At 33.6% G+C, this 15,871-nt stretch overlaps 3 protein-coding genes across 3 annotated transcripts; 1 reads left to right on the top strand and 2 right to left on the bottom strand.

Annotated features, from left to right (window-relative positions):
- Positions 1-630: 630 nt before the first annotated feature.
- LOC130947509 (mitochondrial thiamine diphosphate carrier 2-like) lies at positions 631-3,777 on the top strand. Its single transcript, XM_057878822.1, has 8 exons — positions 631-865; positions 1,079-1,243; positions 1,341-1,457; positions 1,556-1,667; positions 2,036-2,163; positions 2,672-2,824; positions 2,935-3,072; positions 3,287-3,777. Exons 2-8 carry the CDS (start codon positions 1,127-1,129, stop codon positions 3,497-3,499), a joined length of 978 nt encoding a protein of 325 aa, XP_057734805.1. The 5' UTR covers positions 631-865; positions 1,079-1,126; the 3' UTR covers positions 3,500-3,777.
- A 161-nt stretch (positions 3,778-3,938) lies between these two features.
- LOC130957157 (uncharacterized) lies at positions 3,939-5,499 on the bottom strand. Its single transcript, XM_057885535.1, has 3 exons — positions 5,289-5,499; positions 4,946-5,070; positions 3,939-4,525 (listed from the first exon to the last, which is right to left on the bottom strand). The coding sequence occupies exons 1-3, from the start codon at positions 5,437-5,439 to the stop codon at positions 4,235-4,237; spliced, it is 567 nt and encodes a 188-aa protein (XP_057741518.1). The 5' UTR covers positions 5,440-5,499; the 3' UTR covers positions 3,939-4,234.
- A 1,410-nt stretch (positions 5,500-6,909) lies between these two features.
- Positions 6,910-11,820, bottom strand: LOC130944531 (uncharacterized). The gene is made up of 4 exons (XM_057872884.1): positions 11,688-11,820; positions 11,415-11,468; positions 9,878-10,702; positions 6,910-9,564 (listed from the first exon to the last, which is right to left on the bottom strand). The coding sequence occupies exons 2-4, from the start codon at positions 11,454-11,456 to the stop codon at positions 7,693-7,695; spliced, it is 2,739 nt and encodes a 912-aa protein (XP_057728867.1). The 5' UTR covers positions 11,457-11,468; positions 11,688-11,820; the 3' UTR covers positions 6,910-7,692.
- Positions 11,821-15,871: the final 4,051 nt, after the last annotated feature.

Here is a 15,871-nt window from a genome sequence, read left to right on the forward strand (position 1 = left end):
AAGGTACACTTCCGTATTATGATATATTTTTGATAACTCAATATAAATGATCTGAGTTAATAAATTAATTTATTCCAACACATAGCTCCTAAACTTAATTTGTGTAACTCTGTAGATAAATTGAGCTTTTATAAAAATGTTTGGTTATAACTCGAATGAGATTGGATGCTGAGTTTTTTATATGATAATGCTTGAATGCTTATTGCCAAGCTTTTTTTATATTATAATATAAAGTATAAATAACAAAAAATATATGAAATTATTTTATATAAAGTAAATATATTCGTGAATAACTTATTTTAGAAATATATTTTAGAATTAATTTAGATTAATCTAATAATTAACTTATTATTAGTTTATTTAAATAAATTTAAATTTTTAATTTACGATAAATCATTTCTTAACTTATCAAGTTGAAAAATATCGTAAAAAAAATTCATACATAAATATAGAAAAATAAATATGCACTAATTTATACTATAAAACACATATGACTTTTGGAATTTAATTGCGATAAAATCAAAGATTATACGTTACTTACCAAAGAGGCACATCAATGTTCAATCTTAAATTCTAAAAGTATATATTATAAAAATAAAAATTGTGAAGCTAAAATCTCTCGTTTTAATTGTGAAAGTACACTACATAGCCACAAAAGAAAGGCAAAAAAATTGCGCCCTGAAATCCCTGTCTCCGCTAAATTCCTGCAATCTCAATCAAATAAGGCGGCAAAATTGTTAATTAATTATTAATTAATTAATTTAATTATAAAACCCTTTCTGCAATCTCTCTCTCCCTCTCTCTCTCTCTCTCCGTAATGTGGGTTCTCTTCTTGATTGCCCACCTTCTTCATCTTCCTCTGCAGGTACGTTACCGCCGATCCTAAAGCTTGAATTTTTTTTACCGTTCCGATTTTGCCCTTTTCATTAAAATGGAAAGGAACCCCTAATTTGAAGGGATTTCAGCTAACGAAGAATCGTGGATTTGCTTCTCTTTTCGTTACATCAAGCATTGAACAATGTTGTATATGGCTATGGGCTATGCAAGTTTCGTTTAATAGGGTTTATGCACATTGCAGGTTATAGTGTAGTCTTAGAAGGAAGGGAGAGGGAAGGTGTTTGTGGCAATGGAGGAGCATGGTCAATTGAAGCGTGCCATTATTGATTCCTCTGCTGGGGCAATTTCCGGTGGAATTTCAAGGACAGTAACCTCTCCCCTCGATGTTATTAAGATTAGGTTCCAGGTAGTTTATTCTTTTGTCGTTGCCTCCTTTCAAGTTTATTTTATTTCCCTCAAAAAATGATGTTTTATTCAATATTCATATTCATTGGCAATGATAGGTTCAACTAGAGCCCACATCTTCATGGGCTTTACTACGCAAGGATCTTGCTGCACCATCAAAATACACTGGTATATTTCAAGCATCTAAAGATATTTTCAGAGAAGAAGGTTTTCAGGTCTAAACAAAAGCGCACAGTTTATCCAATTCTGTTCAAGTGCATTTTCTCTTTTAAGTTATCACTTATCAGCATAAGTTTCTATGATAAATTTACAGGGTTTTTGGCGGGGGAATGTACCGGCATTGCTTATGGTTATGCCATATACAGCTATACAGTTTACAGTTTTACATAAGTTGAAAACTCTTGCCTCTGGTTCTTCCAAGTCAGGTATTTTACTTTATTACTCAGTGTTGCAATATACTCGCTTTATTAGCAAAGTATTTCTTTGAAGACTTAGGTGGTGTTTTATCAGTTATCATGTCATTATCACTTATACAACTTCTAAATGATTGTTTCATGAACTGTTGAAACCCTTGCGGATATGTCGCTGGATTTGATTTTACCAAATGTACTTTGTGTGGAGGCTTTATTGAGTCGGAGGATGTTGTCGGTTAATGTGTGTATGTATGCAAGAAAAATCTATGCCCATGCATGGTGTACATTTTAGGGATGCAATTACTTGTCAGGAAATATCTCACACCTTATCCAATTCTTGGTCTATATTGTTCATTGGTTTCTTTTTCTGTTGGCTGCAGAGGATCACAGTAGTTTGAGCCCTTATCTGTCCTATGTCAGTGGGGCATTAGCTGGATGTGCAGCTACAATAGGGTCTTACCCGTTTGATCTTCTCCGAACCATATTAGCTTCTCAGGGGGAGCCAAAGGTATAGGAAACAAGGTTATAATGCAATTTCAAAGTTAACCTGTTAATATTTAAGTGCTTTGAAGGCTAGTGAATCAAATAACTGGTCTTGTTTTTGAACACCCTCTGCCAGCTGATATGCATTTTCCCTTACCATGATATGCTTGAAATTTTAAGTTGGCATTGTTCTATTTTGTTTGTTCTTTTTACCCGTTGCAAAGAGTGGGCTTTTGGCTTCTCCCCATTGATTCCCCATTCCTTCTTGTCTAATTATAGTTATACTGCCAAATTTAGTTTGTCGTCTTATATCCTGTTTTGTTGCATTGGGGGAAGCCAAAGCCTTCATTAATGAATTCTTGAACATTCTCTATTTATCCCTTCCTGTGAATTTTGTTTTCTGTTAACATGAATATGCTGTTTTTGCTCTTCTTCTCTGCTTTGTTCTGATGTACTGATCTCCGATGTTGTTTTGGCCCTTTCGAAATTATTTCACATTGCAATTGCTTGCTAATATCTTGCCAAACCATCAGGTGTATCCAAACATGAGGTCAGCATATCTTGATATTGTCCAGACTCGAGGTTACAAAGGCTTGTATGCTGGATTGTCACCGACGCTAGTTGAGATTATACCTTATGCAGGCCTACAATTTGGCACCTATGATACATTTAAGCGTTGGGCCATGGTAAATTTCAGTTGCCATATTTAAAATTTCTTACTTAATAGTTGACATAATTATGATCCGCATCCATTGGTTCTGATTATTAATTTATTAAGCATTGTATGAAATTGTAGGCTTGGAACCATAGATATTCCAATATCACCACAGGAGGTAACCTCTCTAGCTTCGAACTTTTCGTTTGTGGGTTGGCAGCTGGAACATGTGCAAAACTTGTCTGTCATCCGCTTGATGTAGTCAAGAAAAGGTTTCAGGTAAAACCTCTGCCCATTTCAATTATTACTTCTGTTATCATTACATCAAAATAATTAAATTTTAGAATGTTAACTTGTGATAACCACTGGTGCATATGCAAGCTTTGTGTCATTCTGAAACATGTTAAGGATATTGAAGAATTAGAAAGCTAAATGTTTTGTTGTTGCATCCGTTATGTTGATGTAATTATTAATTTTACTCTGTTTGCTACAGATTGAGGGGCTTCAGAGGCATCCAAGATATGGAGCAAGAGTTGAGCTTCATGCATACAGGAATATGTTTGATGCCTTGAGCCAGATAATACGGTCGGAAGGTTGGGCCGGTCTATACAAGGGGATAATACCATCAACCGTTAAAGCCGCACCAGCTGGGGCTGTAACATTTGTTGCATATGAGTTGACTTCTGATTGGCTAGAGTCCCTTTAAACTTGAATTTCCACACTTTTCTTTTTCTTTTCATTTTTTTTATTACCCATTCATTTTTGAAATATGAGGTTGATTCCCTCATAGAATAGGAAGAAAGCACGAGGGATGACCTAATTGATTTTGGTTACACCGGTAGTTCATAAGAGTAATGTTCCTTTAGATGGAGGAAACTTAGGATGAAGGAGGATCTTAGCATACATCAATACGTGTTTACCTTTTTGTTTTTGGGAACTGAATTATATAGCCTTGCCTGAATGAGGTGTGGTTGTTCTAACTAATGTTTTTCTTGAATTGCAAATGTAAATTTACAATATGATACACCTATCCTTGTGTAACATTAGATTTGAATTTGAAGAGGTAAATTGAAGCGCTAGTTATCGTTTCGAGTTTGAGACCTCAGCTATGCAGATTATTTTGCATACTGTGTTCTACAGAATAGATTAATGCTACTAACCTGAGTAAAAAGAAAAAAATCTAACCATATATTTCAGGTTACTCTCCTATAAGAAATTACATTACAAGTACAGTATCTTACAGAGTAAGATAGCTTAAGCTGCTGCTGTTTAGACTTTAGAGCTTTGAATGAAAAAATGTTGCCACTAAAACTTGGTATCATAGAAGAAAGAACAAAGAACATTGTTGGTCATACCAAACCCTTATTGAAACTCATCCTCCCACAAATGCACTCAAAGCTATCCCCTGTCAAACAAACCTGTTAGCTATGCTTGTAGAGCTTTATCTTGATGATTTGTTTTTTTCTTGGTTGCTATTTTCCGGAGGGAGTGACAGGAACTGGAAGATCCTCTGAATCTGCACGGCTTCAATCCGGAACTTTTCAGCAATCTTGTGGACGTCCATTGGTCCTCTGTGATCTTCATCCCTGCCCTCATGCAAGAGGAAGATATGGCGCAACTGAGCCACATTCAAATTGCCTGCAGGAACAGGCCTTTCTTCATACCTACCAGAATCCGGTTTTGTATCTCGCAACTTTGGCATAGGCCTCTTAGATTTCTCTACCACAAAAGCCTGTAAAAACATTATCATCAGCATGATGAGGCTGCCACACAATAAATTTTGCAGCAATGAGCAATGCTTAGACCATTCAAGCTGTGTTATTCACTATGAACTCGGTAAATTTTAGAGTACTAAGTGCCTTAACAAACTTGGTAGATTCAAATGAAGACTCAAACAAACTAGAATCTGATTATGTCAAGAGTAAGAATGAACCCAAGCTCAATAGGGAGAACTGAGTAACAGTTCATAGAGAAGAATCAATGAATCAAAACTCAATGATAACAATTCACTAATAAACCAATCACTATGAAGCTATTCCTATTTATACTCTTAATTTTGTATTTCTGTATCATAGGCAATGTTAATTCCATTGTTGACGATGAAGCAGTATTAACAAGTTTTGCATGGAATTAAAATGGAAAAGAAACTGACCTCACCCATTTCGGGTTTCCCCCCAGGTTTTGCAGTAATTCTACCAAGCATTTGACCAAGCATGGCATCGTATTTTGGATCTCTTTCTTCCAGAACATTCTCCAAGTTAACTTTAGAGCCACCATCTTAAACGAACACAACCACCACCAATGCCATCAAACAACCCCATTTAGGGATCACAAATTCACAGTTCGCAGAGTCAAAATCCACAATTAAAAAGAAAAAAGGTAAAAAAAAAAAAAATAACACTGCTGAATACAGAGCACCTTGTATGGTTTCTAAGTAAGAAACAAAACTATAGGAGCTAAATTTCTGGGAACCGCAAATCTTTAAAATAACTTACCGGCGTTTAGTGTGTCCTGCGGTTGAGCGGTGGCCTTGGAAACATCCACCTTCCGTGGCGGCGGTGGATCGACGACCTTCTTAGGTTTGGGAATATCGGCTTCGGAGGAAGCTCGTATTCTTCCAGATGCTCGACGAAATGCCTGACCCATCTCTCACCCTCTCACCGCTTCAAATGCACTTTCCTTTATGTCTCGCTTCTTAAACCTTCCTATTGCGACTATTTGTTTAATTTATTTATACTTATTTTATGAATTTTATTATTCAGTATGAATAAGTTAGTTTTTTATTTAAATAAAATAAATTACTCATTTATTCAAATAAATCGTAATACACAATTTTAAACCTTTTAATTGAATTGGTTGTATTATTCGCAATCCTGATGGATGTTGGTTAAAAGGTTGCACTGGAAAAGTCGAAATGTGCAGTGTTCTTTTTGCTGAATTGTATGCAATTTGGAGAGGTTTACTTCTTGCTTGGGAGAGTGGATTTCGTGAGGTTATTTGTGAAACAGACTGTTTAGAAGCTCTTTTCTTGGTAAACCAAAGAATGCTTAGTAAGGATATTCCGGGATTTGGCAAAGCATATTCAGGAGGTTATGAATTGGAATTGGAAAGTCTCTATTCTTTTAATTCAGAGGACTGCAAATAGTGTTGCAGATTGTATGGCTAAAGCAGCTGCTTCTGTCGCGGACATTCACTCGAATTGGAGCCAACCATGAAGTGAGCTTCAACATCTAATAGATTTAGATACGACCCTAACCAATTAATTTGGTTTTGTCTCTTTTTTCTTTCTTTTCTATTTAGTCACAAAAAAAAACCTTTTAATTGTGTTTTCGATGAAAAAAAAAACGAATATAAAAATTACAATGTTTACGTTGATGCTGCCAATTAAAGTTGAGCAATTTTTTTCTTCCACATTTTTTCCAGTAAAAATGAGCATAGGAGAGAGAAAATTAATAAATTATTATCATCCCCTGTTTATTTGCACATAATTCAATTGACAATGATAACAATCATTTTTTCTCTCCTCTCTTTTTTTTGTCTATTTTCGTTGGCAGCAATAACAAAAATGCAAAAAAAAATTATTCACCTTTTTTTAATTTTTGTTTTCACCTTTTTTTGTCAGCGATAACACAACTACAATACACAAATTGATAAATTTATGTATTTTAATTTAAATTGGTAAATAAAAAAGTCTAAATAAGTTTACAATGTTAAAAATTTTACAGTACTTAGTTTTTAGAGATAAATAATTTTGGTAATTTGGTAAACTGATTTTACGAGAAGGGGGGGATAAAAAAATGTAGTAATGAATTCCGCTACAAAATTATGTGACAAGTGACAAGTGGCTCCGTTGTTGAGGGAACAACAACGATGGAGACATTCATTATTACACAAAACTCAACTTACAACTACAAGTAGCGCACAATATCTGGTTGAAATGTGCAATCCAATTAATCCTCCTTACACTTGGAAGCGACACAATTTATTATGTTTGTGACCGAAAGTTAGTTGGGGAACGGAAACATTAAAAATAAATAAATAAATAAAGAGCAGATCATAAAGGACAAATTAAACGAACAAGTGTCGCAAAAGCACAATAGAATACTAACGGTTGTTTTGAAACAGTGTGTCAAATAAGATAGTGCACAAAATTTTCTGGATAAGGTAAACAATTCAGCTCCTGATGATAGTCTCAACTCTCAAATAATGTAATAGGAACTTGGATTAGGACTGCACAAAAAGGTTGAAGAAAATGTATCTACTCAATGTGTAAGGAAAAGTATATTTATCTATGTAAAATACCCCCTTTCATTCCCTCCAATCCATTATTGGAATCCAAGAGGGGAAGGCAAATCACTAGTAACAACAGGCAAGTAATTGTGAATGAGAATCACTTCATATATGCATGTATAATGAATATTTGGAGTAATCATTCAGGAGGACACACCCAAGGAGGGGAAAAGCCTTCTGAAAACCACTCCATTTTCCTTCACTCTGTCCTCATTTGACAGAATTGGCAAGGTTAAACATGTAACTATAATGAACAAAAGAGAAGAAAAAGAAGGAAACTAGAATCATAATGTGCATTGTCTTGCAGTGTGTATTGACAGGTGGGAACACAGCATAGAACTTCAACTCCAGAGACTTGAAAGAAAGCACTTTCTCAGATCTTGTTTGAGTGCAAAGAGACCTGAGGGATCTCTATGTCTCTCTCTGCAGTTAATGGTAACATTCCCCATGGAAATTCTTCACATCTCTAAAGCTGTAAAACTGAAACCTTCCTTCTGATGTTTGACCCCACCAAACTGGCAAAAATAATCAATCATCCAGGGCACAAAATCAAGGAAGTATCATTCTCCATTGTCAGTCATAAAAGAAGCTTGGAAACTCCAGTTCCTTTTATCCTTCAGTAGACTTGAAGTCTGTACATAACACATTGCTGTTACTGCTGCTGTTATCGTTACCATTACCATTATAAACAACATTTGCTTTTTCATCTTTTTCAAGACCTGTGACACCACTGCCAGAACCTGCCGCTTTGCGACGTCGGGGAGGTCTGGAACTGTCTTGGTGGTAATCCCGACGACTTCGCTTCTCCTTTCTGTCAAGATATCCAAATGCTAAAGCTTCCAGCACCTTTGCTGTGGGAGGGCGGTTTCTTGTGCTCTGTCTCCTGGTTTGTATGTCAGGCTGATGGTAAGAGTGATCCACAGGTTTGGAGACTGTTGCTACACTGAGCTCTTCTAATTCCTTGCTTGTGTTCTTTTGCTGCACGTCAGAAGCTTCATTCTCAGAAGTTTCATCGCCTTGAACTTCAGGCGCAACAGGTAAATTAAGGTCAATTAGAGTCCGCAGCAGAGGTTTCTCATGTCGATCCTTGGTACCTGAAGAACTAGTAGCAGGAATAGCTTCTGTGCTGATAATTGAGCTGGAATTTGACACTGGACCTGCTAGTGTCTCATTCCCCTGGGTTGGAAGACCAAATAATGAGTTACTTTCCTGAGGTGGAATTTTAATTGAAGGAACATTCTCACAAAGTCCAGAGTTATAAGCATGATCACTGGCCTTCTCTTGTTTTACAGCTGGAGTGAAAAATAAACCGGCAGTTACATTCGCACTTTGTTTCGGGGTGTCAGGATAGAAACTAGCCTCCTCTTGTTTTACTCTGGGAACTATAAACAAACTAGCTGTGTTGACATTTTTCTTTGGACGGCTACACGCAGTTAATCTCCGCCGTCTTTTTGCAGCGGGGACTAAATCTATTTTGTTGTCAGATATCATTCTCTGTAGCGATTGGCACTTCATACCATCTCTTCTCTGTGTGTTATTGGGTAAGTCTGTCTTCTGGTCCTTGGAGGCAGCAGATAGAGCAGTAGAATCCATGCTGCTTATCGAAAGCTCCCCTTTTGAAGGATTACTTTCTACACCATGCAAGTCCGAAGAAATTCCACGTCCAGCCTTCTTCCTATCATAGTGCATGGTGTTGACAGACTCCGATTCATTTGTTTGTTCCTCAGAAGTATCTGAATCATTTTCAAAAGCAGAACTTAAAACTTCAAATGGTAAGCTTCTCACTTCTCTCACCATTTTCATCTTTTCTCTAACCAGACTTGTGTCTACAACAGTAAATTTCATTCCATCCATGCTGCGGTTTGGAGGTTTTACCATGAGATAGCAATGGCGTGGCTGATCAGGGGAATTCTCCCTGTCTAATTTTGTTTCTTCACACCACCCATTCCCATCCCTCTCAGTGCAACCATTATCTGCAACTTTCTCAAGTTCAATTAGCTCAGGATCAGAAGCAACTTTACCCAAGACATCACTGACAGAATCAAAATAGTGATTTCCCTTCACTAGTTTCCTTGAAAACTTTTTGACTCCAGGGACAAGGAAGACCAGAGCATTCTTGGACGAAACAGCATAATTGTAACAACTTGGCTGCTCAGAGTGCCATCCCCTTGCAAGTAAACGAGGCCAAACAGCTTCCCAAAATAGATCACTGGTCCGAGCCTTGCTTAATCTGAAATCACCATTTAGAAAGCTTATTATTTCCCCAGATGTAAGCATTGAACATGCTTTGCCAACTGGTATTTCTGGGCGAAGAGGAAGTCCCTGAGCGGACTTCATAGAATCTACAGCGAGACCTGTTAGATCTTCCTTCCCTTTACCAATTCCTACTGCCTCAACGAGAACTTTGAGCCCCACTAAGGCCTTTAAAGTTAAAACATAATCTTCTAGAAGTATTTTCCCCTCTACAAATGTCTTTGACACCTACCAAGTAATTCAATTTGAATATAATTATAAGACATTCCTAGTAAATATAATATAATTATAAATTAAGAGGCAGCAAACTCATCAAGATGGCTTTCATACAACTACTGAGGTTCATTAGATAAAGACTTTCCAAGTCGGTATAAGTGATCTACTACAAATTTTTTCGAAAGAAATTATGGCTTTGAAAGTAAACCCAATCCTCAACAGAAATAACATCTTTGCTATCAAACTAATGTTTCACTGAGGAATAAACAACAGATAGATCTCATCCATGACAGTGAAGAAATGAGGTAAAAACATAAATCAGTACCTCATATAATTTATTGCGGCATTCATCTGATATGTTGGGTAACAAACGAGACAAAAGTTCTTGTTGCCTTGGTCCTGTGAAAATCTTTTGCCCAAAAATGCATTTTCTGCTTCTCATTTTCCTGCAACCAGACCATCTTTGATATCTGTCAGACTTGTAAAATTTCCCATAATAGAATGACAATATATCACCCATCTTCTTATTGCCAATGAATTTCTTCACTTGAACAAGATTCTTCCCAAATATATATAATCCAAGGATAAAACTGCTCTCTTCAATTTCATTCCAGGTGTCACTTGCAGCCCCCGGAACCAGACGAAGGTCTTTCACTCCGTGCTTCGTCTCTTGCTTAACATTGGGATTTCCCAATTCCATTCTATCCACCAATGTGCTGTCAGTCACCTCGAGCTTCGGATTCAGTTTTTCATAGTCCGGACCACCCTGAGTCTCTTTGACGCATTCGAGTTTTGAAGATTCAATTTTCTTGCCAAGTCCAGTTGATGACTTGCATGCATTTTTCAGATGATCATGATTATAGTTTCCAACTTCATTTGTAAGCCGAATCAATGGGATGGGTAATCCTACTCGAAATGCATGGAGAGCACTAACTGTGCTTTCTGCCTCATGTGAATTCTTTTGCAACCAGGAATAATCAGAATTTGATATCAGTGATGGAATCTCGACCTGGTACTCCTGGCCCACTCGAGGAAACACATCTGGATCACCAAAATTGTCATAATCATCAGAAAATTCTGGAGTAAGTGATTGTTCATCTGCCTGCTCATCTACACAATTCACAAGTTTATTCACTTGCACCTCATCCACCTGCAACAAAATTTGAACACAAATCTCATCAACATATATATGTATACATATTTTTCTTGAAAAAAAAAAAGAAAGAGAATTGGTCAAGATAAAGTAAATTAAACACCAGCATTTAAGAATGAAACTTGAACTAATTCAGCTCAAGCAGAGTCTCCAATTTTTCATTTTTTATTTCTTAACTATATATACATGAATCTCATACCAACCAAACCACCTCTACATCATAATAATAAACCGTAATAAGGAGTAGAGATGTTATATTAATTTATGACAAGCAAGCAGAAGCTGAGATAAATGAACCAGATCCGTTTCATGAAGTAAGATACGAAAGGAGAGGATAAGTTGAAGACTTTACACAAATGCATGAGAACCCATTAGCTACATTACTCTTGAATGCCGAAAGCAACACAATCTCTACGAAACCACCAACACTCAAAGCTGAATCACGACCTCAGCAAGGCACAAGTAGAAGAACACGACATAAAAATATTATATATATTTTTTATATATATTAAATAAAAAAAAGAAAGAAGCAGCAAGAAAAAGACAAGCAGAGGCACAGGTTCCACAGTGAGAAATCCAATATGATCCAAGAAAATTCGAGTTATTATTTACTACGATAAGAGAGCAGCAGCAAGTACATTAAGAAAGACCGTACAACGAGATAGAGAGAGATAGAGAGAGAAGATTGGGAGTTAGCGGAAGCGGTTACCTCCATGGAAGAAGCAGCAGCAGCAGTCGGTGAGACCCACATGAAGAAACAAAGCTGCAAAAACGGGTCGTGGTGGTTACGCACCGATTGGCCAAGTTGCAGATTGGAAATAAAGAAAACGTGAAGAAAGCATAGTTTTTGATGATGAACCAAAAATAATAACAACACACAGAAAAAAACACTAATCTATACATATTATTATTATTATTATATTATAATAAAATACGAAGTCGTGCACACAAAGTAGAGAGAGAAAGAGAGTGGTGGTGGTACCTGCGTTAACAAAGAAGAAGAGGTTTCATGGCTACGAAGAAGGTTGAATTGAAGATGACTGTGTTCTCTCACCAAACCAAACACCTTCTTCTTCTTCTTCTTCTTCTTCTTCTCCTCACGCACGCTGATTGATATGCACACACAACACAGAAAATAGAGATATATTATATATATATTAATATCAATAATATTATAGAATAAAAAAAATAGTAGTACGAGTTTGGAGAGAGAAAGGGGTCGGGACGCGCTTATGGCGCGTGAGAAACGGAGTGACACGTGGCAATGGAGATTCCGATTCCAATCATAGAGAGTGTGGTGAGTGAGAGTGAGAAGAGGAGATCCTACTGCGTGAAATTGCTTCGCCGTTGCCATTTGTAGTTCTCATCCCTCCCACTTCTCAACCTTTGATAATTTTTGGGTGAAAACTGGATTTAACGTGGAGTTGATAATTAAGAGTTGTTACATGAAAATTTAGTAATTAATTAAATTATTTAATAATTTTTAATTATTAATTTTATATAAAATAAATTGTATCTAAATTTTTATTTATTTTTTTAAAAAGAGAAATGAGATTTAAATTCAAAATTTTTAAATAAAAATAAAAAATTATACCATTTAAATTATAATTTATTAACTCAAACTTTGTTAATTATTGTCTCATTTTTCATTATAATATTCTATTCAATATATGCTTACATATATAAACGTTTAGTAACAAATTTTTTAATTTTATAAATAAATACATTATAATTGTAATTTAATTATATATAATTTTAACTACTTAAATTTTGTAAAAATATTATTATATATTTTAACTAGTGTTTTTAGGAGGATATATTTAAAATATTTTTCAGTAAAATTGAAATGTATAAAGTAAGATTTTATTTTCTTGTAATGTGTACAGTGTGTCAGGAAACTCAACTCAAGACATTAGTTAATAGGTAAGCGTTGAACATATTTTCAAATCTTCATTAACGATATATTAATAATTACATACTTCATCCGAGAGAGATAATAACTAATCCCAACTAGCAACTGGATCTGGTAGTCTTATCCTTTTAAACGGTTTGATCCATCAAAATCTTGTTTTTCCTTAAAAAAACACACAAATAAATTTCTAACATTTTGTTCTACGAATATTTAAATTTTTGAACATTAAAAAATATATTTAAATTTTTTATTTTTTTAAAATGTTAACATCTAATTTTTTTTATCCATCCAAGTTTGTAAAACATAGCGAAAATATATACGTGGATGTCGTTCTTCAAACATAACCGTTATAATATTTTACATGTAAAGTGTAAAAAGATAACGAGATAAAAGAAAGAAAAAATATGGATAGATAATAAAAATATTAAATAATGTGAATAATAGATATATTAAATATTTATTTAGATAAAATATTTTAAATTTTTTAAAAAAATCAAGCATAAGAAAAGTTAAATAATGTTGTATGTAATTAATTTTCATAAATTTCAAAATATTATGTTTGGAAAAAACAATTGTTAGTTATACTATTAAGCATATGACTTGAATACAATAATTAGATTATATCTTCGTCTATAAAATATTGTATTTCAATTTTTAAGACAATTTAAGATTAATTTTAACAGAGTAAAAACGGGAATCTAATATTTGTTTCCTATAAATAAAATTTAAAATCCCATATTTTAAAATTTAAATATCTTAATTTTTACTGAAAGTTTCTAGATGTAAAATTCTTCTAATTAATTACTCAAATAATTCACCTAATTAAACATAGTTTAAACTTTAAACCTAAAGCCCCACAGTGTCATACCCCTTACATGTAGCGCGTTTACGTGGCCATAATTGGGACGTCTAATGAATTCACCAAAATACCCCTCACCAGTTTTGCCTATAGAAGAAAACACATGAAATAAATAAATAAATAAATTAGCAGCAGAATATGGATATTAATCTATTATAGTATAGGAAAGTTATCAGGTGTACCTAGGAACATCGGTGTTCCAGTTGTTTTAACCGTTGATTTTAATTAATATATATTATATATATTTTTTATAATTTAAATCAACGGTTAAAACAACTGGAACACCGATGTTCCCGGTACACCTGATAACCTTCCTATAGTATAGGAAACATTTCAAGTGCACCGAGGAGTACCGGTGCACCAGTTGTTTTAACCGTTGATCTGAATTAATATATATTATATATATTTTTTATAATTCAGATCAACGGTTAAAACAACTGGTGCACCGGTACTCCCGGTGCACTTGAAATGCTTCCTATAGTATATCTACTATATACGAATACGATCGGGAGATGGAGCTTTCATTATTATTTTTGCGTTATTATAAGGTGAGAATCATCTACTTCTACTCCACGTGAGGCTTCTCAATTTATTTTTATTTTGATATATTAATTCTTCAAATAATATGTGTACATAATTACATATCAATTATTCTACCTCTCAAACTCTATTATTTCAGATGTAAAAGATATACTCTCAAAGTTAATCTCTATGTATATTAACTTTCCGAAGATATAAAATTTTGTTAAAAGATTCACGTGATGATATATATCAAATAAATCCAATATTCTTTCTAGAATAAAACTAGATATATTTGATGTCGCCTGTGGCTTATATAATAAGAGCCAAATTGATATCACATCTTTAACTTCCAAGGAACTATTAAATATAAAAAAAAAAAATTTAAGAACCAGCAATGTGAAACCACAACAACAACCTATTTAATATCTAAAAATATTTCAAGGAACAAAGTTCATAATTACTCCGTTCCAATATTTAATGCTCACGCTTATTATTTAAAAAATTATGATATAGGAAAATTTAGTTGCTTAGAATAAAATAATCCTTACATTGTTAGTATACTTCTTTTGAGTTGAATATATCTTAATGAGAATTTTAGAAAAATTACTTCAAGTATACCTTTTTTTTTGGGTTAATAACGCGGACAAACGTCTAAAAAAACTACACAATAATATTATCATCAATCATTATACTTACTTTTTATATCCATTATTTAAATAGTCTATACATCTAAATCTTTTTGTTAACTAAATTTAACTAAATTGATCTAATATAATAAAAATTAACTATGATCATCATTATTCTAAATTTTATTGTTTAATTTAATTAGATTTAATTCATAAAAAAATTAAAAATATAACATTACCCATAAAAAAATAATTAATAATACTCTTCATGGAAATTCGCTCTTCTGTTAATAAAATTTTAATACAAAAGTCACATGGTTGAACGCTTGAACTCAGTCTTCCACTCTTTAGTCTTTACTTTATAGTTTTTACACATCGCGCCCTTCTTTGAAGAAAAATAAATAACACGTCAAATAATAATAATAATAATAATAATAATAATAATAATAATAATAATAATAATAATACAGCGTCCCTAATAAAAAGAAGCATATTATTGTAATATATATGGCTTACTATATTTATAAAAAATGGAAAATGAAATTTTGCAAAACAATTAAATTTGATATATTGTATCAAAATTTACTCCTATTTTACTTAATGAGTGAAAAACGTATATAATGAATTATATAATTAAAAAGCATAATGGAGATTAACTTTTACATAAACTATACATGTTCAAGTAATAAAATTCAAAATATTATAAAATCACGCCAGATTGCCAAGTGATAATAGAAGTGGTAATTATCTATTAAGATGTTGCAATTTTTTAAAACTTATTGGATAACAATATGAAGTTGTTTTTATTCTGTTAATGTATAAAAATTTGTACCTCCAAACTCTCTTTTCTTTTTACTTCATGATGAGTTATTTGAAATTTATTTATTTTTCATTAATGTTTAATGAATTTAAATAAGTTTCTTGGTCTTAAAATTGTACAAGTATTTTCTTAGCTTAAGCTTTGATTAACAAGTACAATAGAAAAATAAATGGTACATTTTGACATGTAAACGTAGTCATTATGATTGTGCAAAACTTGGTTAGGTTTGGCAGCTAAAGAAAAGTCTTAGTAATTTTCAGAGTGGTACAATCAACAATAGGCCCACTCCATTCATTGGTAGGCATCCATGCACAGAACGGTTTGTTTATATCACTGCCTCCAACACTATCTATTCTCTCTCTCTTTAGTGTTTAATCTTTACACAAAAAGACATAAAAATAAGGGAAAAAAATAGGTCCTTAATTTT

This window comes from Arachis stenosperma, chromosome 1, assembly GCF_014773155.1.
Source record: "Arachis stenosperma cultivar V10309 chromosome 1, arast.V10309.gnm1.PFL2, whole genome shotgun sequence".
Taxonomy (NCBI): Eukaryota; Viridiplantae; Streptophyta; class Magnoliopsida; order Fabales; family Fabaceae; genus Arachis; species Arachis stenosperma.

Bases quoted from the DNA above. Each gene is read 5' to 3' on its own strand.
- LOC130944531 (XM_057872884.1), bottom strand. From the start codon at position 11,456: ATGTGGGTCTCACCGACTGCTGCTGCTGCTTCTTCCATGGAG. The intron at 10,703-11,414 runs GTAACCGCTTCC...ATTTTGTTGCAG, and splicing joins CTGCTGCTTCTTCCATGGAG to GTGGATGAGGTGCAAGTGAA. The intron at 9,565-9,877 runs GTACTGATTTAT...ATTACTTGGTAG, and splicing joins GCCGCAATAAATTATATGAG to GTGTCAAAGACATTTGTAGA.
- LOC130947509 (XM_057878822.1), top strand. From the start codon at position 1,127: ATGGAGGAGCATGGTCAATTGAAGCGTGCCATTATTGATTCCTCTGCT. The intron at 1,244-1,340 runs GTAGTTTATTCT...TGGCAATGATAG, and splicing joins TTATTAAGATTAGGTTCCAG to GTTCAACTAGAGCCCACATC. The intron at 1,458-1,555 runs GTCTAAACAAAA...ATAAATTTACAG, and splicing joins TCAGAGAAGAAGGTTTTCAG to GGTTTTTGGCGGGGGAATGT.
- LOC130957157 (XM_057885535.1), bottom strand. From the start codon at position 5,439: ATGGGTCAGGCATTTCGTCGAGCATCTGGAAGAATACGAGCTTCCTCC. The intron at 5,071-5,288 runs GTAAGTTATTTT...TGTTCGTTTAAG, and splicing joins GCAGGACACACTAAACGCCG to ATGGTGGCTCTAAAGTTAAC. The intron at 4,526-4,945 runs GTCAGTTTCTTT...ATGTTTTTACAG, and splicing joins GGAAACCCGAAATGGGTGAG to GCTTTTGTGGTAGAGAAATC.